Source organism: Callospermophilus lateralis, chromosome 10 (assembly GCF_048772815.1).
Source record: "Callospermophilus lateralis isolate mCalLat2 chromosome 10, mCalLat2.hap1, whole genome shotgun sequence".
NCBI lineage: Eukaryota > Metazoa > Chordata > Mammalia > Rodentia > Sciuridae > Callospermophilus > Callospermophilus lateralis.
Window position 1 is genome coordinate 45,625,789 of NC_135314.1, and position 22,609 is coordinate 45,648,397.

General features: G+C 36.2%; 1 protein-coding gene across 11 annotated transcripts in view; it reads left to right on the forward strand.

Annotated features, from left to right (window-relative positions):
* Positions 1-12,748, forward strand: part of Tprg1 (tumor protein p63 regulated 1) — a 207,995-nt gene extending 195,247 nt beyond the window's left edge. For all 11 annotated transcript variants that reach the window (XM_076867499.2, XM_076867493.2, XM_076867491.2 and 8 more), the window contains one exon: positions 11,447-12,748. In XM_076867499.2, the coding sequence (XP_076723614.1) occupies positions 11,447-11,641 (195 nt within the window). In that variant the 3' untranslated portion in view covers positions 11,642-12,748. The remainder of the gene's footprint in view (positions 1-11,446) is intronic.
* The last annotated feature ends 9,861 nt before the right edge of the window (positions 12,749-22,609 follow it).

The following is a 22,609-nucleotide window of genomic DNA, read 5'->3' on the forward strand; positions in this document are numbered from 1 at the left end:
TGTGTATATGCACACACACACACACACACACACACACACACATGTAAATAAATAATTTTGTATTAGTGAGTCCCCCATTTTAAAAAGAGTTTGCAGAACAATGTATGTGATTAAAGGCTAGTTAGGGCCTTCATTCCCCCTAATTATGGAGATACAGTTGGCTTAGATCCATCCCACTCACAGAAAAAGTCAATAGTTCTCTCAAGATTTATGCGGAAGTCCTGAGAGGTTGTGGTATCGTGGTTTACCTCTGGCTCCACAATATCGCAAGCACTAAATTATTTCAGTGTATGGATCATGTTGCCACAGTTCCTGTGATACACTTATTTCACAATCCCTCAACCAAAGCATCAACATCAGCTCCTAGCCTGACCCTTTAACTACCAAAGCCAACAAAACAAAATGAAAACCTTGAAAAACAACATAGCACATAGAGGTTTTTATGTAAGAGTAGATGTGCCGAGAGCATCAGGGACATAGAGTGGGAGTTCATATTCTAACTTCAAATGCAAAATAAAATCTCCCTGTTTTGAAAAGTCATTACTAATAACAATATTCTGATGCCTGTTCCATCAATCTCTCATCTTCTGTTCCTCCCTAAGCTCCTATTCTTTTCTTATTATCATTGTTAACGGTACAGAGAGCTTTATGTTTCTTCCTTCCAAGCAAATTGGGTTCTAAACATTAAATAATGTATATTTGTGGTTTCATAGTTGTATGTTTTTATAAGTCAAAATAAATACTAACTGCCTTGATTATTACAAAATCCCCACTTCTGAGGCCATGTCTTCTTTTATTCCTCATACTTGGTGCCTTAGATAATCATCATCACGTCAGTTTCCTTAGCTGGAAGAAGTTAAGGGTAAAAGTTTGAAGAATAAGTTCTATACACTGTAAAGACATTTCACTCTCTTATTATAATATCTGATAGTGCTTTGTTTTGTTCTGCTACATATAGATACAATCAAGTATTTTTAAAAAGAAAATGAAAATTAAGATATTGAAAGGAGTATGGACTAATTATTCCCCAAATAGCCATCAATGTAGTTAGTATCCTGGAGCATTGTGTTTTGCCCTAGCCCTCCCACTGGCAAAGGCTAAGAGAGAAACAATATTCACATTATCTTGTACTGTATGAAAGTAAGGACAATAGGTGTGTGTGTGTGTGTGTGTGTGTATACGTGTGTACGCACACACATGTGTGTGCAATTGAAGTTGCACGCATATCCACACATGACTTAATATTGGTTGGTTTTTTGTCAATTAAACTACATTGTGGATCTGTAAAATGTGTGTGTGTGTGTGTGTGTGTGTGTGTGTGTGTGTTTTAAGGCTATTTCTTTTAAATTGTTAATCTGAAGTCTTTTTTTTCCCCCTTCCTGGCATAAATCTGGTACTTCCTTTTGCCAAGCCATTTCTTGTTCAAGGGCCACCCCAAGTCCCAGCTCTCTAGGGAAACAAATGGTCTCCATCTGGGATGTGAGAGGATGAGTACTTTGATCCTGTTCTTTGAGTCTTAGTTTCTCTTTTGTTGTTGGTTTTTATGTTGCAGTATTCTTTTTGTTTAGGATATTTTCCAAGGTTGGCTTTGATTAAGACTCAGTTACATTATTGCAAAAGAATAAATAAGAAGAAAGATAATTTGGGGGATCTAGAATCCCTTTTATGTGAATATTTTCACATAAGAGCTTAACAGGGTGTTATAAAAACTACTTTTTCTACTTCTTTTTGAAGCAAGTAGGGAAATAAGAGAGGAATATGGAGGAAATGCAGCACTAAATCACATTTCTGCAGAAATTTAATTCAATTTAGCAAACTTCTTGTGGCACAGGGGAGGAAATAATGTGGAATTGAGTAATACACAGTCAAAAATTCAAATTATTTATAATCTAATGAATAATATTGCTAAAATATATTTAAAATGTTCTAACTTAATGCCGAGAGTCTTTTTTTCTGTAGCACCTGGAATTTCTTTATTCAAAAACAGTTTCCAGCACCTACAAAGTGCAGGCATTATTAATGTTGCTAATGATATGAACATAAATGAGATAAGAGTCTTGCATTTGTGCAAGACACTGTTTAACAGAAGAGGCAGAAAAAACATAAAGATTTAAAATAAATATTGACTAAAACAGAAGTTTGGATCAAGTGAGAAGTGGAGGTACATGAAGGGATATATAATATTCATAAATAAGGAGATACTAAATTTAGATGAAATTTATTTTTATACATTCCTCCATTACAATTATAATGATTTGGATAGCAGATATAAGATTCTAAATCAAGTTGGGGATAGTAGGAGGGACAGAAGATGAGGAAATTTTAAATTATTCAGATAAAATTAATGAAAAGTAACTGACAGGATATAAAAGATGATGGAGAAGTCAATGAAAATATAATTTCTGGCCTGAGTGAATGGTGACTCCATTAATTCAAGTTGGGAAAACAAGAATAAGAGTTGGGTTAGGGGTTTAGTTTTGTTTAGGACATGTTAAGTTTGACACCATAGACTGTGAGCTGAAGTTGATTGTCAGGCAGTTAGAAATTTGTGTCTGAAACTTGAGCTGTTGATATCAGTTTCACAGCATGTAACCTTGGATGGAAGCTGATTGGTACTGAAGGAAGGTACTGAAGGAATGAGCACTAATGCACAAAAATGCATTCAAGTTCAAATTTCTACTATATCTAAGTCTCTTAACATTGATCTACAACATTGCTATGGAGTTTATATAATACTACGTCAAAATACATTATTCTTTTACTCACCTCATTAACTGTTCCATTTCCACATCTGGCTAACATGGTGGTCAAAAGGCCCCTTTCCAGACAGTCTTGCTCATCTCCCCACCTAACCAGCCTTTTCCAATCTGTGCATACATACTTGGTGTTATGCATCTCATATAAAACAATTGTGAAAATGTGGAATACTAGGTTTCTGGGCATGGATTTCACTAGGATAAGACATAAAAATAATCTGATAATGTAATTGTATTTTTGTTCATTATAGTATGAATGATATATCCATGTAATTAAATTAGCAAAAATCCCAAGCATAGGGATTCGGACAATAATCTTCTTTTTAAAAATAAGACACTTAAGGGCTGGGGATATAGCTCAGTGGTAATGCACTTGTCTAACATGCTCAAGGCTCTGGGCTCAATCCCCAGTACCAACAAACAAACAAATAAATAAAAACTTAATCAAAGAAATTAACTGTCATTGGCTAAGGTCATGCAATGATAGCTCTATATCCATACCTAAAAACTTTGCTTTTATTCAGGGAAATGGGTATAAACTTGAAGGAATTCTCTCTCTGTGTGTGTGATTCTCTTGGTGTGCATGTACGTGTGTGCAAGGGGATGAGAGAGACTGTGTGAATATTCATATTTATTAATACAATTATATAATATTGTATATTGCAATCTGGTTCAGTTACTCTCAGTTGATTTATTCACATTGTATTTGCAACTTGTAGTCTTATCTTCACCTTTTTTTTTTTTAACCATTTCTTGGTCAGGTTCCTTTAACTATCATGTTGTTAGGATTGGAGTGTACTTCTGGAAATAAGAATAGGACCCAAAGCTGGTGGATAATAGTGAATGGATCAGGGATGCTTTACAGCAAATCAAAAGTTATCTGCACAATAACCCTTTCCACTCTTTCCCATCATTTTTATCCCTCTTGTGAAGGACATCGTGAAAGTAAGCCAATGTATTAGCAATCAAATTTAGTTCTATATTTTAGCCCCTTGGTTTCCCTTCACATCAATTCAACAAATATTCATTGATATGGCATTGTGTACCATCTAATAAGCATTGTGCTAGTTACCTGGGATCCTAAGACTATAAAGTAGATTTTGCCTCCAGACACTTAAGGGGAGGAGGCAAAAAGGTAATTAACAAATTATTATTTAATGTGCTAAGACCAGTAATAGAGGGATTCTTAAGGTGTTATGGGAGCCTAAAAGAGGGAACAGATAAGTCCAATAGTTAACAGGTATGATGACATTTGATATGAAACTCAAGGTATGAATGTTTTAAGAATCAAAGAAGGTGAGAAAAGACCTTTTAAGTAAAGGAAACATGAGTAAAAGCTACAAACAAATTACAAAGCTATATGAAATGTTCTTGGCTAATGACTAATTCAGCTTAACTGGAGTTTGAAGTGCATCTCTCTCTCTCTCTCTCTCTCTCTCTCTCTGTATTTTTGTTCAATATGGTATGAATGATATATCCATGTAATGCCACCAGCATTACATGGATGTGTGTGTGTGTGCGTGTGTGTGTTTGGTGTATGTGTATGTTCAGAAAGGAAGAAAGGAGGGTTGGGGAAGTGGAATAAAACAAGAATGGAATATAGGATGCATGGAAACCTCTTACCTAAAGAAGAAACTTCTGCCTTATCCTCTTATTTCTCTCTATACAACTGAACTTACCCACAGTTGTGATGTATATATTTTGATCAGCAATGCAACTTCCCAAGTGCTTTCAAGTATTCAGTGTTGGATAAGCTTGGTCTTTAAGCCAGTGAGCTTCCCTCTCTACATAGGGAGGTTGAAACCTGTAGCCTGAAGGCTTGGAAAACCTGCTCAGGCTGAGGAATGTGGGCCTGCAGGCATGAAACCTGGTCTCTTTGCCCAGTGTAAACAGGAAGCAAGTAATGGTTGTAATAAGGAAAACTGAGACTCTAGGCAGTGAACTGCTGGCAGACAGCACCTGAAGCCACCAGGGGCCCAGGCACTCAGCTGGTAAATAATTGCTGTAAAGTCAAGAATATTTCACTCCCTCCCCTCAAGGGTGCTGATTTACTTTACTCTACCCATCGCAGAGCCCCTGTGTAACTGGAGTTGTTAAAACTTGACCCTCTGTTTTTGAGACTGGAATAAAGGAGGGAGCCAGAGGTGGGTGTATAAAAGCTTTTAGAGGAAAGTATGTGGCTGGTGGCATTCATATCAGATGACACAGCGTTCCTGTCACACAGATTGAATTCAGGTGCTTGAAATGTTCAAGAGCCAGCTTGGGGACTTGGCCTTTTGTCTGCCTCTCCTTCAAAGCTCTTCTTGTCTCTCTATAAGCAAGTCTCTCTATAAGCCGGCTTGGAGAGGGCTCCCAGAAATGACTGGAAATGAAGTGCATCTGACTCTAATGAAATGCCAACTTCGTTGAATTTGAAATACTGTCAACCTTTCCTTTCCAGCGCTTAGATTCTAAAGCCACAGAGGATTCTCATGAAGTGAAGCTGATGATAAGGACTGAAGGAACATTCAGTAATCCAATTTGACAAACATTGATTTAGGAAAAGATACCCTAATGATCCAAAGGGTATTGACAATGAAAATGTTGAGATAATTGCATGTTGGCTTAAAAGCCATCATGTTTTGATGACAATATAACTACTGATAATAACAGTTAATATTTATTGATTATTGGGATGCCCTTTCTTTATGACTTTTGCAATCTGACTCCAAACTTCAGCCTCACTCTCTTTTACTTCTCTAGTCCTTCCTGCAACAAGTAAGGATGTGGGTACACCTGCATATACACATGTGCACACTGCTCATATATAAATCCTTTATTTCATTTTATCTTGATAACTTATGAATTTGATACTATTATTATCTTTATTTTATGGAAAGAAAATTATAAAATTCAGGATAATTGGATAGCTTGCTCAAGGTCACATAACTAGCCAGTGCCATAGTGAGAGTAACACCAGATCTGTCTGATCCTAATACTTCTGTCCCATCATGCTATATGTCCTTCAGTTCAGTGATTCTTAAGGGGAAATGATTTTTGCCCCTGGGGGACATTGACAATGTCAGGAGATATTTTGGGTTGTCACAGTTGGAGTGGAAGTGCTACTGGTGTCTGATGGGTAGACACTAAGGATTCTGCTTAACATCCTAAAATACACAGTACATTCTCCACCATAGTAAAAACTGACTTGCCTCTAAGTGCCATTGAAAGTAGTCTTGATTTAGTTGTATAGAAAGCCATACTTGTGATTATGTTTAGAAAACTAGATGATTTATTTGAATGAAGATATAAGTAAAATGCAATAGAAGAAAATTTTGTTTGGTTTTTATGTACTTAGTTTCTTTCTTCTTTCTTCCTTTCTTTCTTTTTTTAAGTTTGATTTTAAAAAATGGATAGGATACTGGGTCCTACAGACATTTATGGGTTGAATCATGGACTACCTAAGCTGGAAGTTCTTAGGCAATCTTAGTCCAGTGATTTTCATTTTAAAAAGTACCTTACAAATATAATTACTCAGAACTCAAATATATAAAACAGATAAAAATAGTTCAGCTCTTATAGATGTGATTGAAGATATGGAAACTGCCTGTTTTTTTGCCCTTTCTTCCACATCCTGTCCCCAAGCCCTCAGATACTTGCTGTACCAACATTATTAACAATAGTAACTTTTTTCTTTTTAAGAGAATATGGGTTTGAATGATACATTATATGTGGTCATTCAACTTTAAAGAAATGCAGTTTCTGGGCACAGTGAGGCATGCCTATAATCCTAGCTACTCAGGAGGCTGAGGATCCTGTGTTCAAAGCCAAACTGGGCAAAACCAGACCTTCATCTTTAAAAAAGAAGAAAGAAGGAAAGAGGGAAAGAAAGAAGGAAATAGAGTGAGTGTGTGTCCTAAGTACGTGATTTGAAAATATTTAATTCAATACTCTCTTTGCACTTTTTCCAAGTGAGAAGCAGAAATCTTTTTCTAAATATTAGAATTTTAATACTAAATTTCTATATGTTAAAAATAACATATAGAAATTTAGTATTTCTCATAACAGCAGCATTATGTAGTAGAAAGGAATTTATGAGCTAAGTTAGGGGAGCTGGGTCCATGCTTTTGTTTAGGTGCTCACTGGTTATTTGGTGTTGAACAACACTCTGAAACACTTGGATGAACACTCAGTTTACCAGTTAGATCCCCTCTGCATTTCCCAAGTGCCTACCACCTTGTTCAAGAGGAATTTTCAGAATTTGTTGATTTCTACGCTGTGTTCTACATCTTTTCTTGCTTAGGTTGTTAACTTCATAAATGTCATTCTTAACTTCTGGTTCTATGGTTATTATCATCATAGACATTTGAAGTGTAGATATGGGCTTTTAATCTGTATATTTTCTTCATGTTCAGGTTCAGATGCACATCTAACTAAAATCCTGGATCCCAGTATCTCACCATCTCCAACCTCTAGTCCTCCTAGGCTTCCTCAACTCATAATGATATCACTCTCCACCCAGTTGCTCAGGTCAAGATTCTGGGTATCACATTTGATTCCTTTCTTCTCTTCAGCCCTGTATTCAAGTGCACCAGCAAAATCTATTGTCCTACCGCCCCTCCCACCCCCAAACAACAACAACAACAACAAAATCCCTGGTTGAACTGAAGCTGTCTTGCTCCAAGCCACTAACTTCTTTTGCCTGGTTACACTCTCCACACTCACCCATCTTGCCACTTTTATCCTTGACCTTCAAAGCAGCAAGGATTTTTTTAAAAAATACAAATCATACAGCATTAAAATTCTCCTTAAATATCAGTTCCATTCAAAGCCCTTGATAAGACCCCAAAGACTCCCTATGCCATTGTTCCAGTCTCTTGTGATCGCATCTTACAGTCCTTTTCTGTGTTCCTTGAATATATAGTCTTTGCAAGTGCTATTTTTTTTTTTCTTCCCGAAATACCTTCTTCACCTGACCATCTCCTTTTTATCATTTGGAACTCAGCTTAATTTTTACCTCTTCAGAAAGACTTGCCTTTAATATGATAAGTGAAGGAATTTTCACTTCCCTTACCACTTTTGTTTTCCTCCTAGAGTCTATCACCATCAAAATCACTTGTATTTGCTTGTTTTTACCTTTTGTCTCCTATCACTGAAAGCTCAATAAGAGAAAATTCTTGCCTGTCTATTCATAGCACTTACATACCCAGGATATAGTGTAGGTGTTTTGTGAATATTTATTGAATGACTGTAAGGGTCCTTTCCTGTTAATGACATGGAGAGTTATAGTACCAATACTACTGGAAGTAATTTGTAGACACACAAAAATCAAAGCAACTAAAATCAAAGTGGCATTTAGTAAATGTAGATGAAAACAAACTGAAAATTCACATATTATTTCTGAAATTAACAAAATTTGGCCATAGGAAATTTAGCCTTCATAGAGCTAAATATTATTACAAACTTCATAGTGTATAATACCATTAAAACTATCAACTAAAACCATAAGAAAGTAATATTATTAAAAGTCATATCTTAGAAGATAACATATAATGGCTAAATTTAAAATAACTAAAAAATAAAATTTTACTGTCAAAGTTGCATAAAAAAGAATATATCCAGTGGAAAATATTCAGAAAAATTAAAATGGAAAACATAAAATATTATACAACTGTTTGGGATAGATTCATTCTTCAATGAATTGTTTCAATGCATAGAAAACACATTTTTAATGTTTTACTAATGTTTGTATAATTTTTATGTCAGTTTATTTTAAAGTATAAAGATAAGAGAAACAGATAACAATGTCTTGTAAACTTTTTCTTTAGTCTATCTCCTTGATCAGTTAGAAAACTTCTACAATCTTAGAATTGTTAGTAATTAAGATTTTCTTTTAATTAAAATTTTACAAAACTTCTTACTTTGAAATAACTTTAATTTCCAGAAAACTTACAAAAGTAGTAGAGTTTCCATGCCCCCCGTTATTCAGCCTCTGTTAACAACTTATATGGCCATTATGTAGTTACAATATCTGGTAATGAAATACCAGTAAAATACTATTAAATTAACTGAAAACTTTATTTAAACATTTTCCCCCTAATGTCCTCCTATTGTTCCAGAATCTAATCCAGGACCTCCCTCTGCATTTAGTTGTGTGTCTTTTTATTCTTCTCCAGTCTATTATAGTTACTCAGTCTTGGTCTTTCTTTCATGACCTTCCCATTTGTGACAAATGCTGGAAGCTTATTTTATAGAATGCGTCTGAATTGTCGTTTTCCTGGTGCTTTCTGATGATTATATGAAAGTCTGCTTTTTTCCCAAAGATACCCTATTGATGATGCCATCTTCTCATGGGCATCATACTGTGGGTTTGTGATGACTCTTCATCTCAGTATTAGTGATCCCCACCAAGTTCTTAAGAGGATGGTGGTTCTGGAGACTAGTAGCAAGAGGAACCACTTGCCTGTCTACACTATGGACGGAGAGTCATGAAGAACATGCAAAACTCTACTTGCCTGTTACGTTCTTTATTTTTTGTATTTTTGGTACTAGTAAGTACACCCTCTGAGCTACATTCCTAGCCCCTTTAAACATTTTATTTAGAGAAAGGGTCTCTTTAAATTGCATAGGGCCTAGCTTAATTGCTGAGATTGGCTTTGAACTCACTTGATCTTCATGCCTTGACCTCTAGAATTATAGCTTCTGAGATTACAGGTGCACACCACCATGCCTGGCTCTGTTACATTCTTTACCCTCAGTAAAATGAGTCTATTTTTAAATTGTTTAATATTATCCATTTAGGTGGATATTACTTTAATGAAAAATAGGGACAAATACTTTGGATTGTTTTGGAGTCCCACAAACACTGAAGTACTTCAATAAACTCTAGTTTTATCAATAAACTCGATTTTTATCATCAAAATCATTACTTTTTCTTTCTTTCTTTTTTTAAATCTCCAATATTATCTTAATAGCTGAAGATTTCAATTCTTCTTTTCAGAAAGACTCAGAAAGGGGAAATGAATATAAAATGCTACATTACTCATCTATTTTAGATCTTACTTCTTCCTGTCATTCCTTCCTTCCTTCCTTATGAGTTAGGTCAAATAATAATGATAGATACATTTTCAATTTTATATTTTTTCTTATCATTTGGTGTAAAATAGAAATCTAGGATATAATGAATATGGACAATTGAATTGATGGTGAAAAACTGACCACGTTTTTCTCCTACTGGGATTCCTCACAAGGACATACTTGTGGGTTGATCTCTTAAAGTAAACACTGGTCTTCTCATGGAAAAATGAAAAAAAAAAAAAAACACCAACAATCCCCTTGTAGAGGATGATTAATAATTTTCTTTTAACTTGAAATGAATTCAAGGAGTTTCAGTTCAGGTTAGGAAGCCAGTTGCCTGGCTTGATCCTGGCTTTGAGCAGGCCTGTATTCCTGATGTTCTTTTTACCATGATGCAGAAAGTAGAGTTACTGTGGGTAGCTCATTTACTCTCAGCATGTTTAACATGGAAATGATGATACATTTTTCGCCTGTTAGGTTTTTGTCGGAATGAAATAGTGAGGACTTTCTGGGGATACAAAGATAAGAGATTGCCTTATCTATAGCTCTGTCATGCTCCCTGCATTGCCCTCTTCTTTTGATGGCAAATGAAGAAGTTCAATACCACCTGGCTTGATCAAAAGAAGCAAAAAAAAAAAAAAATTTTTTTTTGGCTCATTTAACTTAAAAGTTCAGGAGTTGGCTTATCTAGTAATTTAAATAACTTTCAAGGATTTCTCTCTCTGCCCAAGTCTTAGTTCTCTCATCCTTGGATAGGTGTTCAGTCAGGTTTGCTGTGTGTGACAAAATGACTTTTTGGCTCATATTCTATAATTTTGGCAAGCACACTGATTTTGTGCCCACGTCTGAACCAGAGGAAAAGATCCCCTGACTGGTGTGGCCTGAGGTGAATGCTAATGCCAGTTCCACTTAAACTCCATACTTAGGAACCAAGAGGAAGAGAGTGGTTGTCCAATGGAGAGTTGAGGGACTATTAGAAGGAGAACTCCAAAGGATGGAAGGTCTGCTGGGATGGAAAAAAAAAAAATAGCTCCTGTCCACCAGGCCCTCCTTAACCTGTTGAACCTCCTTTCCACCTATTGAAATTCTGTCAATCCTCTAAGGATTGTCTCAAGAGTCTCCCTTTGATGTCACTCCTGATCCTCTAGCCAAGAATCATGTCTTCTTCCCCTTTTGTGTTCTTTAGCACTTTGTGTCTTTTTTTGGTGCTTATTTTAGTAAACTCTATGTTATTGGTACAAGTTCACTTTTTAGATTCTTTATTGTCAATTTTTGAGGGCAGATACAGTATCTTACTTCTCTTTAAATCTTCAACAGGGCCCAACAAATGCCTGATTCATAATAGACTATCAGCAAATATTTATTAAATTGACTTCTTAATGTTGTACAAGTTATGAATAATGGAAAATAAACAAGACGAGATAATTTTATTATGTACATAATTTATTAACTGATTAATTTGTGAAAAGACAAACAGAAGCGATGTTAACTATTCTAAGAAGCCATTTATGTTTAAGAAATAAGAACTGCGGCCCCAGGAGAGTGATCAACCATTGTGAGGACTTACTGGGAGGGGGTGCTACAGGATCTATCCTGCATTCACTGACTCTTTGCCTTCCCCTTTTGTTCTTCAGTTATCTGGGTTCACGTCGAAGCTTGTTTCAGCTATCCAGAATGCCCGTAAGAATTCTGCTGGATCTGGAAGAGAAAAAGAACTGATGGTGTTAACCCAACCCATTTTGATTGAGACCTACACAGGGCTGATGTCATTTATTGGAAATCGCAACAAACTTGGCTATTCTCTTGCCCGTGGGAGTGTTGGTTTTTGAGACTCTTTTTGGTACATTATCCATAGATATGCCATTATTGAAGATTTTGCTTCAGTCCACTGTATTTTTGGACAGAAACAGTATTTTTAGATAGTACTATATGACTTTGAATATTTAATATTTCAGGAAAACTGAAAGTTTGATTGACTGGATAGATACACATTTCAGGTGTATCTATTTTACTAAATTTTATTAAAATTGGAAAATAAATATTGCTGAACCCAAGTAATGTTATCAAATAAGTGCCTGATCATAAACTCTGAGCAGACTCTGGTTTCTTTTTTCTCTTGCTTATTATATGTAGGCATTTGCCAGGTTCTCGTCTTCACCCTTCTGATCCATATGTATTCCCCGTTAGTTCTCCCTAGCTCTATTATTGTAGCTATCACTTTTATGAAGATGACTTCCAAATCCTTATCCATACCCCCAATACTTACTCCAAGATTCAGTTTCACATTTCTGTTTGCCAATTGTGTACATATCAGTGTTCCAGTGGCCCTTTAAATTTAGCATGTTTATGGTCCCATTTCTCAATCACTGAAATCCATCAGTTTTCACTTGGATAAATGCATTCCATATCATGCCACATCTGTATGTGGTTTGGCTTTGTATCCCGATATCCAGACATTGAACTTAAACTTCATTCTCCTTTCACAACTGTTCAAATATTCCTTCTCCTTTCCATTCTCATAGTGATAGGACTAGATCAAGATTTTAATTATGCTCACTTGATTGTTACAATATCCTTTAATTGGGATCCCTATTCCAAGGTTGTTTCTATCCTTTTTGTGCTTGGTTGCCAGATTCTGAAAGCACAATTTGATTGTATCACTCCCTGGATCAGGAATTTTCAATGACTCATCTCCCTTTGCATATTTTTTGTTGAGATGTTTTTATTCAGTAATGGATTCTTTCTTCAAATAAAATCTCCTATAGGAGCCCCTGAATGCCTCAAAAAAAAAAAAAAAAAAAAGTAGGAACTCTGTAATTGAAGTGAAGATGGGAATGTCATTGGTCTCTCACTGTTTAAGTCTCAGATTGCTCCATTTGGGATTGATTACCATAAAATTATTACAATAAACTTTTTACCTTCCCCAGGACCCAATAGTTATTGCTAATGATCAGTTAATTACACCCCGCCACCCCCCCACACACACACACGTTGGGAAAAAGCTGAAGCAATCATATGAAACCATGTCCATGGATCTCAGAGCATTTTGAGAACCACATTTTCAAAAACATTATCCTAACTCACTTTGTTCCCATTACTCTTATTTTTCATTTCTTCTTTGTGTCTCCATAAGTTAGATCTAATTTTGAACAATCCAGGAGAGGGTTTTTGTTTTTGTTTTTGTAATTTTAAATCTTACTTTATGTAAATACATTTAGAAAAGCATCTTTTTGAATAGTGATTACCATAAATTATTACAATAGACTTTTTGCCTTTCTCAAGACCCAAAGTTGAGATATCTTGGTTGACATTCAAATTGAAAATTCCAGCTAAGTTTTTTGTTTGTTTGTTGTTTGATTTGGGCTTGTGTCACTTATTTCTAAGTCTTAAAATATCTTACTTTCTCAATTTCAAATATTTATTCTCTGATACATTTACAAACAACAATTTGATGTAAGCGTTTAAAACCTCAACTTTGAATATCCCTTATTTTATTTTGTCTCGTTTTTCTTCCATTAATATTTCTGTCCTTTCCTCTTGTCCCCCTTTACATTACTCACTCCCTCCCCAATATTAACAAATATTGTTATAGTCCCCAAGGCAAGGAACTTCTATTCAGACTGTGAAAGGAAATGTTGAAATCCTTAGCTGTCCTGTCAACAGTAGTGGGATGAAAAGTCATTAGATTATTTTGGCAGTGGTTCTGAAGCAGGCATTATTGGCAAATTATTGTAATATTGCTCCCTGAAAATCCCCATATGGTTCAAGATAGTGGCATTTGCTGGCAGAAGCCTTTGAAATGTCCAGCACATTCTTCTGAGGATTGCTCTGACAATTGACTTCTCTCTGCACATTTGTCCCTCTTGTAACTGAGGCCAGCCTGTTCCCAGATATCCTCCTAAAGGACACAGTACAGCAGCATCAACAGGAACTGCTTAGAAAGGATGAAAGGAGGGAGCTATTTCTTATTCTTGAGACCTAGTCAGTGACAATAGGATAAGCGTTTAATGGAACCAAAGCTGTTTCATGTGAAGAAGTCAACTCAGAGTTGACATGAGAACTCTTTACCCTTCATGGGGACTGCCTGCCAGTTAAGATATTCCATTAACTGATAAATGGGACCTAGAAGGCAGGATTATGACCAGAGTGTGAGAGGATTCAGGAATTAGGATAGCAGTTCAAGATAAGAAGAACTTCTTTACAGTTATAAATGTCCACTGATGGAAAGGGTTGCTTTGTGAAATACTGAGCCCCCCTTCACTCAAATGTACCAGAAAAAATAGATTAAGTGGATATTATAAAAGGCATTGCTGTATTGTAACATTTGGAGAGAAGAAATAATCATTTAAGGCTAGTGATCTTATAATTCTTCAAATAATTATTGCTAATGATCAGCTAATTATACCCCAAACACACACACTTTGGGGAAAAGCTGAATCTATCATATGAAACCATGAAAGATTAACTTTTCTAATGTTTAATTGTGTCTTCCCCAAATTGGAGACAATGATACTATTTCTGCCTGCTTCATAAAGATCTTTTGAGGGTTCAATAAAAGGAAGTCAAATTCTTTTATTCAATATAAAACACTGAATACCTTTCTATAGAGTGTTGTGACTTCAGTAGCGTCAAAAGGGAAAAATCCAAGGCAACTCAATTCACTTCCCTCCAAGAGTTGTTTCTTGGTCACCATGGACCTTTCGCATTTGATGCTTGGTGTTTTCACTTAGCTTCTTTTTCCTTATGAACAATTGGAAGCCAGAATCCTGGAGACCTCATGTATATCTGAGTTTCTTCAGACTGATATCTGAAATGTCCACTTACATTTCCCAAAGGAATACTATAAGTTTAACAGTGAATAGAGTATACAGGAGGCATTAAGTACTATCACCACAAAAGTGTCAAGGTGAATGTTCCTCATTATTGGATCTTTATTTCCCTCAGTAATTCTCACAAGAAAATTTTTCATAAGCCTCCTCTCAGAAATGACATAAGTATATCCACTGACTATTTCCTCACAGTCTTTTGATACATCTTGGTCTGTTTTGATGGTTAGAAAATTCTCCTTGTGTTGACTTGGAATCAATAATGTTTGTCTGTCATCTTTTCACTTAAAACACAAAACTGTTATGGATTTGAGTAAGGTAAGCTTGGGTTTTCATGTCAAGATGTGGAGCATTAGGTTACAGAGGCAAGACTGATGAATTCTCTAGAGTTTATAAGAGGGGATGTCAAAAGTCAGAATGCCTCACCTTCCAGAGGCCAATCAAGCTTCTTCTTCTGCCTGACTTTTGGCTGTCTTTTAGGTGGAAAAGAGTGGGTGATTTGTGAGTTGGCTGTTTTTGCATCATTTGCCTTAAGGCTCACTTTCCTTGTCCCTTTGCTGTGCTGTTCTAAGGAAGCCAATTCTCAGAGCCCTGGAGCTAAGATAGCATGGAAACCACCTACTCCAATGCTTTCACTTCACAGACTATGAAGCAAAGGCTTAGAAACTAGGAAGAAATTGGTCCAAAAAATAAAGAAAGAAAGAAAGAAAGAAAGAAAGATGGCAAATTCTTGGCAATGCTGATATTAGAGCAAATCTCCCAATTCCTATTTTTGGCACACTTTGCTTTCCAATATAATATCTCCATTTGCAGAGGCCTGTCATCTGAATCAGTGTATCATATTTGCTGGGTTAATTCTAAAGTGAGAAAACAATAGATCATAGTTGTTAGGGGGAATTTCCAGAATTTATCTTTCTTTTCTTAAAGGCTAAGGTCACTCATAGACCTCTCTGATTTCCCATCTGATCAAAACGCGCAAACAAAGCGGCGGAAGCCAGCAGTGCCAACAGATATTTTGTAAGGCTGCTTTACCTCTGCCTGGCATTTTGTGGGGCAGGAGAGGGAGGGCAAAAGTATTAAATTTAGGCTTAAAAGCTCCTCAGAAATTCTTTACACACAGGAGACCAAGTTGGAGAAAAGAAAATGACTTGTGCCAAGGGGAAGAAAAAGAGAGGCTAATGCCTGTGGTTTTCAAAGGTTAATAACAGCAAAAAAAAAAAAAAAAAGAGTCCAAGTATTTGCTCAGGGATGAATGCTCGTTGGCTCTTGGCCAACAACTATACAAGGGCTTGTGCCCACATCCTGTAGCTGTGGTTTAGGGACGCTGCTCATGAGTGACTTCTTATGCTTAGTGGCAGGAAACTTTAGTCACTGATGTGTAAACTCTCCTTTGGTCTGCACCTCCCACAACATGCTCTGAAGGCAGTCAGGGGGTCAGGCCTCCCGATTTCCTTGCAGATACCATTCCCCAGAAGCTAATGAAGAACTTCATTTGGGATTTTGGTAATGACCAAGCTTCAATCAATATTTATTCCACCTAATTTTGGCAACCCCTTAGAATAATTCTGCAGCCATCGATCCCAGATGTGCTTTTGTTGCTTGAGCAAAGCACCTGGTATGCAGTTATTGATCTCCTGTATTTTTGTACCCTCTCCTTTCCTTTCCTTCCTTTTCCTTCCGTCCCCTTCCCCTCTTCCCCCTTTCCTTCCTTTCCTCTCTCTCCTTATTATTAAGACCATCAGAAACAGTTAGCTTTCAGCTGAAAGTATCAAAAACATAATCAGGGTTACATCAACCTTTCAACCCTATGCTATATTCTAGTTAGCAGGGAACATGTTGACCTCTCCAGTATTCCACTGGTTCATTTTAATTGCTCATATCATGTTGACTGATCCAGGTAAATAGGAAGTAATAGCTATTAATAACAATTGTGTAACACACACACACACACACACACACACACACACAAAAACATTATCTTTTTAAAATTTTTGGGATTTTGTCTCCAAAAGTCACATCGGTTATTTCTCAGGGAGATCAGTGGTCTGGGATGTGTTAATATGATCCCCATAAGACAAGTGATAAATTGTTGTACTAATTGACTAAGAAAGAGCCACACCATGCTTAATGGAGTTCTTTTGGAAATAACATGTACCTTATTTGAATCTGCTGCTTGAAACTATTGAGCAATTTATCCAGAGGACTGCGAATTTTGAGTGGAGCCCAGAATAGAGGAAGGATCTGGAGTAGGTCTAGGTTACTATGTATGCTGCTTTACCATTTGGGCTGTATACTACAGTAGAACTAATGGTACTTGAAGTAACTGTGGCAAATAGAGATTTTAATATAGAACCCTTGGTCAGTTCCTCTATGTGAATCACTTAGGATTTTAAGCACATATAAGCTACCCTTTCAGGTAACTACCTTCCTTTTGAGAAAGAGCTTTGGGCTTGCCACTGGACTCTAGTATAGAGTAAGAAATTAACATAGGGCAGTCAATTGCCGTGCACATAAGCTGCTCACCATATACTGGATGTTGTTTGACCTGTCAAAGTATAAGGTTCGGCAGGTGCAACAGCACTCTATCATCAGTGGGAAGAAATTAACACAAGATAAAGGTCAAGCAGGTCCTGAAAGTACATGTAAGTTGCACTAGCAAGTGCCCAGAGGACCACAATTCTTATTTTGCTATATTTTCTTCTCTCCAGCAACCCACGCTTATGACCTCATGGGGAGTTCCCAGTGACCAATGGACTGAAGAAAAAACAAAAAAAGAGATGAGCCTGTTTTACAGATCGTTTTGCTGTATCACCTGAAAGTGCACAGTTATGGCCCCTACTCCATGGTAGACCTGAAACACAATGGTGAAGGAAATTTCTCTTAGTGCTTAGAACAAATAGAATGCTATTTCCCTGTTTTGCCTCAGAACCACTGTCCATTTCATCTGTGAAGATATTGAGAGCTGTGGTAAAAGCCAGTTATTTTTATGGAGCTTGCCAGTGCACAGACATGATGCTAGTTCTTGCATTTTGCTTATGACAAGTTGAGTTTCACATAGCATAAACCATGTCACTATTTTAAACACAGTGTTTTAGTGAGTGGAATTAATTACTTAAAACTTCATTAGAAAAGCTGAGGTAAACCTGGGATTTCAGAAGTAACTCCAGAGCAACATTGCAAAACTGGCCCACCCACCCAGGTATTAGTCATGTCTTCCATGCAGAAAGCTGGCTATTCAGGAAGTTGCTATCCCAACAGCAGGCACCAAAGTCACATGACCTTAACTGCAATTGATCAGGAGCTTCTGTTAGAACTTCTGGCTTTAGAATAGCCTTGTGTCTGCCATATTTACATCAGCAAAATGGATGTGACACATTCTACCCTCTTCCTTCTAAGGCATCCTGAAGCAGGACCTGGAAAGGGGTTTTCATTTCTTCCTCTTAATAGTGATTCTGAGAGTTTATGGAGTAATTAGTATATACCAGGAAATGTGCTAAGTATATCAGTGAAACCTCAAATAACTTTCTCAGGAATATAATTATAATGTCACCTCTTCAATTTTGAGATGAGAAGAAGTGAAGTGTAAAGAGGTTAAGAAACTTGGCCAAGATTGTATAGTCCTATGTGGAAGAGCTTGGTTAAATTAGAAATTAATCAGATCTAAAAATCTAGCTGCAAATAAATCTGCAAAATATATTGTTTAGGGTTGTAAACTCTGCAATGCAAAGGATCTACTAGAAGAAAGTTGAAATGGATTTTGAGATTGCCATTCCATGGGATCCATAACCGATATCTGTTTCTCCTTTGATTGACTGTGAACTACTTGATGGTATCCCCATTTCTCCCCTAGCACAGCCATTTACTTATGTTAGGCATCCAGGAGATGTGCTCTTTGATACTGATGCCATAAATATTTTGGTTTTAACCCATTTCAGTAGCACATGCTTCAGCTGCTTTGAAGTCACTGACTTTTTGTGGTCTAGTTTTACAGCAGACTTAAGCCTTCTCTCTGACTTTAGAAAGAAATAGTATTCTGAGTTCACCATGGCCTTTTTATTCCCCAAGGACTTTATTGTGGTTACATAAAAAACTACGTAGCAACACTCAGAATGCATCATAGCTACAGAAAGTGAGAAATACATCTGACCAGGGAAAAGAGTCATATGGATAATTATCTGAGTGAGGTCCAGGGGGCCAGTCAGGAGTGTGTTAGTTTCGGAATGGAGTTCAGTTAGCAGAAGCACAGGTCACACCTAAAGTAAGCAAAACATGATGGCCTGGTAGATACTGTGGCCAGAAGAGGTGTGTCAGGAGGAGGCGATAAGCTGAGTCTCTTCTGGCCAGCTATGGACTTCATGGGTAGTGAGCTGCAAGCAAGTAGTGGAGACCAATCATTTGACATTAGTGGCTTTCCAGAGAGCAATTCAGTAGCAGAGGCAGGGAAAGTGGGAAGAAAGCAATGGCTTCCATGGGAAATGCAATGTATGCATATCCAAATAAGTTGAATTGAAAGGGCTGGTGAAAATAACCAGTCAGATTAGGAGGTACAATTAAAGGCGTATTTTTCCAGATACAGGGACTTTGCCTAGAAATAAAGGTCAGGGAGTCATCCAGAAACAAGTAGTAATTAAAACTTGAAAAGTGCATGAGATTGCTTAGAGTAAGGGTATAGAACAGTGCTATCCAATAGAACTTTCTGTAATGATGGAAAATTTTCTAATTCTTAGTTCTTTGTTATTCATCACTTTAGCCACCAGCCATGAAATATGTCAAGTGAGGCTTAAGACTAAAATCACTTTATTTTCATCAATTTATATGTATATGGCCGCATGTGTCTAGAGGCTGTCCTACTACACAGCATAGATAAAGCATGAAGAACAGAATGTCTGAGAACTAAATCCTTAATAATAGCAATATTGAATATCTGAGGTTATCTTGGTACTTCCTGCCAATGATATGAAAGAACTTTCAAGTCTTCATGAATGACATTTTTCTTCTATATTTTATCAAGTGTTTAAGAAAATCAAATAATACATATGACTTTGTGTTAGAAACCAACATCTTCTCAACTCCCTTTCCTACTTCCAGCTTAGTACAATTATTTTAAGAGCCATTCTTTATGGTTCTGCTGGGGATCACTTCTAAAAAGTTTCTGCAAACCTGAATGGTTAGGAAATCTTATTGAAAGCAGATTTTAAAGATGATTTGTCATCAGAAAATCAAACTGGCTCAACTTTCCAACTTTCAGATCATATGACCTTGCTCAAGTCATTCTACTTTAAACGCTAAAAAGATGTTTATATTTCTATTTATTGTTTTATTGACATCAGTTATTATTGACCTTCTTCCTAAAAGAATAAGACTTTTTTTTTAATCTGCACTGTACTTCATACTTCTTTCCCTTTCCTTTTAAAATGTTTATTATTTTCACTTGTCTTTTGATTACATTTATTACTTATGTAATATGTTTTTGCTTCTATTTCTTTATCAACTTTAGTTTCTATCTCTTCTTTTCCTCTATGAAAATAAAGATACTGGTGAGATTACCCTATTTTTTTTCTCTAGCAACTATTATTTTGGGCATTGATTCTAAAAAAAGATAGTGTTGGGTCTGAAGAAGGCACATGAGGCTTAAATTGTTGGCTGATGTGCTTGAGTTTTTCATCTTATTTTGCTAGCAAACACACAAAAATAATATCATTGTTTACATGCAATCAGACTACAAAGTGTATCATATGTTTTATTTTATTTTGGGGGTATCAGGATTGAACTCAGGGTCACTTGGCCACTGAGAAACATCCCCAGCCCTATTTTGTATTTTATGTAGAGACAGGCTCTCACTGCTTAGCACCACTATTTTGCTGAGGCTGGCTTTGAACTTGTGATCCTCCTGCCTTAGCCTCCCCAGTCACTGGGATTATAAGCATGCGCCCCGGCTTTATCATGTTTTGTTTTACTGTGATTCTCTTATAGACCCCAATGCTATAAATATCTTTGTCTTGCAGATAAAACAATACAAACAGAAGTAGAATGACTTGAGCAAGATCATATGATCTGAAAGTTGGACAGTTGAGTCAGTTTGATTTTCTGATGACAAATCACCTCAAAAATTTGCTTTCAATTAGATTTCCTAACTATTCAGGTTTGCAAAAACTATGGGTTGGGCTACATATTTACAATCCACAATGCGTGTTGGAGCAAAGAAATTTGAAGCTTGTGTGCTGTGACCACATTTTCTTTCAAGGAACTCTAGAAATGCCTCCAGGCATTAGGGTACTTCATGAATCCCAGTTGAAAAATGCTTACCTATGGGTAAAGAATCATCCAACATTAAACTAACATTTACCAAGCACTTATTTGCTGGCATCTGAGCTAGGATATTTCATATGTATTTTCTTATTTTGTCTTTTAGCAGCTCTCTAAGTAAAGAATACATCAGAGAAGAAATAAGTAGTTCAAATGTCAATAATTTATCGCTGTGATCATATCCTTTTTTTTTCATAAAATGGGGAAGAATAATTTGAGACTCAGATACATAACAAACAGAAAAATTAAATTTGGTACAATGAAATAAGGTAGGTGGTTTAGTTGCTTGGGAGACGGGCAATATGAGAACATAACACTGATGAGTAATAGTGAAGTATTATACAACTTTGGTCCTGTAACTAGCAATGAAATTGACCCAAATGCATGGACATCAGGGAACTCTTTCTGTGCATAAAGCAAAAGACCTTGAACTTTCTTCCAAGTTGCTAAATTCCAATGATAATCTTGCTAGAATGATTGAATAAGGTTGGGTCCCTTACACACCAAACCCACCCAGGAAATTTCCAGTCATTCTCAGTAATCCTGTGATTAATGTAAACTCACTAAAGTGGTATTTCAGGCAAAGGGTGGTTCTATGTTTCAGGATGACTGAAGTTTATTTGATTGAGGGGGAAGGGGGTAGATTTCTTTAACAAAAAAAGAATACAACATTATAAATACAAAATTAGGCACAAACATGAATTTTTTGGATGACAAAATTAATCTCTAACAGTTACAGATATTATAAGTCTGAAAAATTAGAAAAATTAAGCATCCAGAAAAAAGCATAAGGCATTTATTATTTAACATATCACTATTAATTAACATATCACTATTATTAATTAACATATCATGCTTATTGTTACTACATATTGGTTGATCAACTCTTCATATGACAAAATCTTCATATGACAAAATCTTTTCTCAGTTGACTGAAATCTGTTTTTGTAAAAGAATTGATAGTTTAGGTAGTTTTCACTGTTTTATGATTGGTAATGTTATCATAAAATTTAAAAAAATGTTTTCAAACATGGGAAAACATTTCATCAAGTTTCTTTGACACATGATATGTAAATATTGGAAGAATTTTCACAAACAACCTGACTTTATGTATTTTCAATCTTCTTTTTCTCCATAACCCTCAAGCTTCCTGTGCCCCCATGCTTCCTTCATTCTTCTGTATGAACTGAACTTTGGCCATGCCCTTTGAATCATAGTTGGTTGTGGCAGTGTTCTTGGAGGCCAGTCTTATAGTCTTATAACAGAGTAAGTAAACACTCAACTCTTCATGAAAGCAACAGGGAATCATATAATTTTATTCTACTAAACCCCAGATAAATGTAAGCCTACCTCAACAGTCCCTAAACCAGATCACACCATCTTAACACCTAACAGGAAGGTGTGAGTGATGGAGAGGAAGACAGATTGAAGAAGAACAGTGTTTTTAAGCAATAGTTAAAATAGTTTACTTTTAAAAATTAAAAGAAAGCAAGAAAGAAATAAAAGACCACTTAAACACATTTCTAAGGTCTTTCCCAGAGCCTTAGGAGCCATTAAACAGAAATATTCTGAAAAGTTCACTAACTTCAAAGTAAAATCCACTCTGGCTGCAGAACTGTTGAAGGACTAACACATTTAGAGTGCAAGACATTGATTCCAGAACCA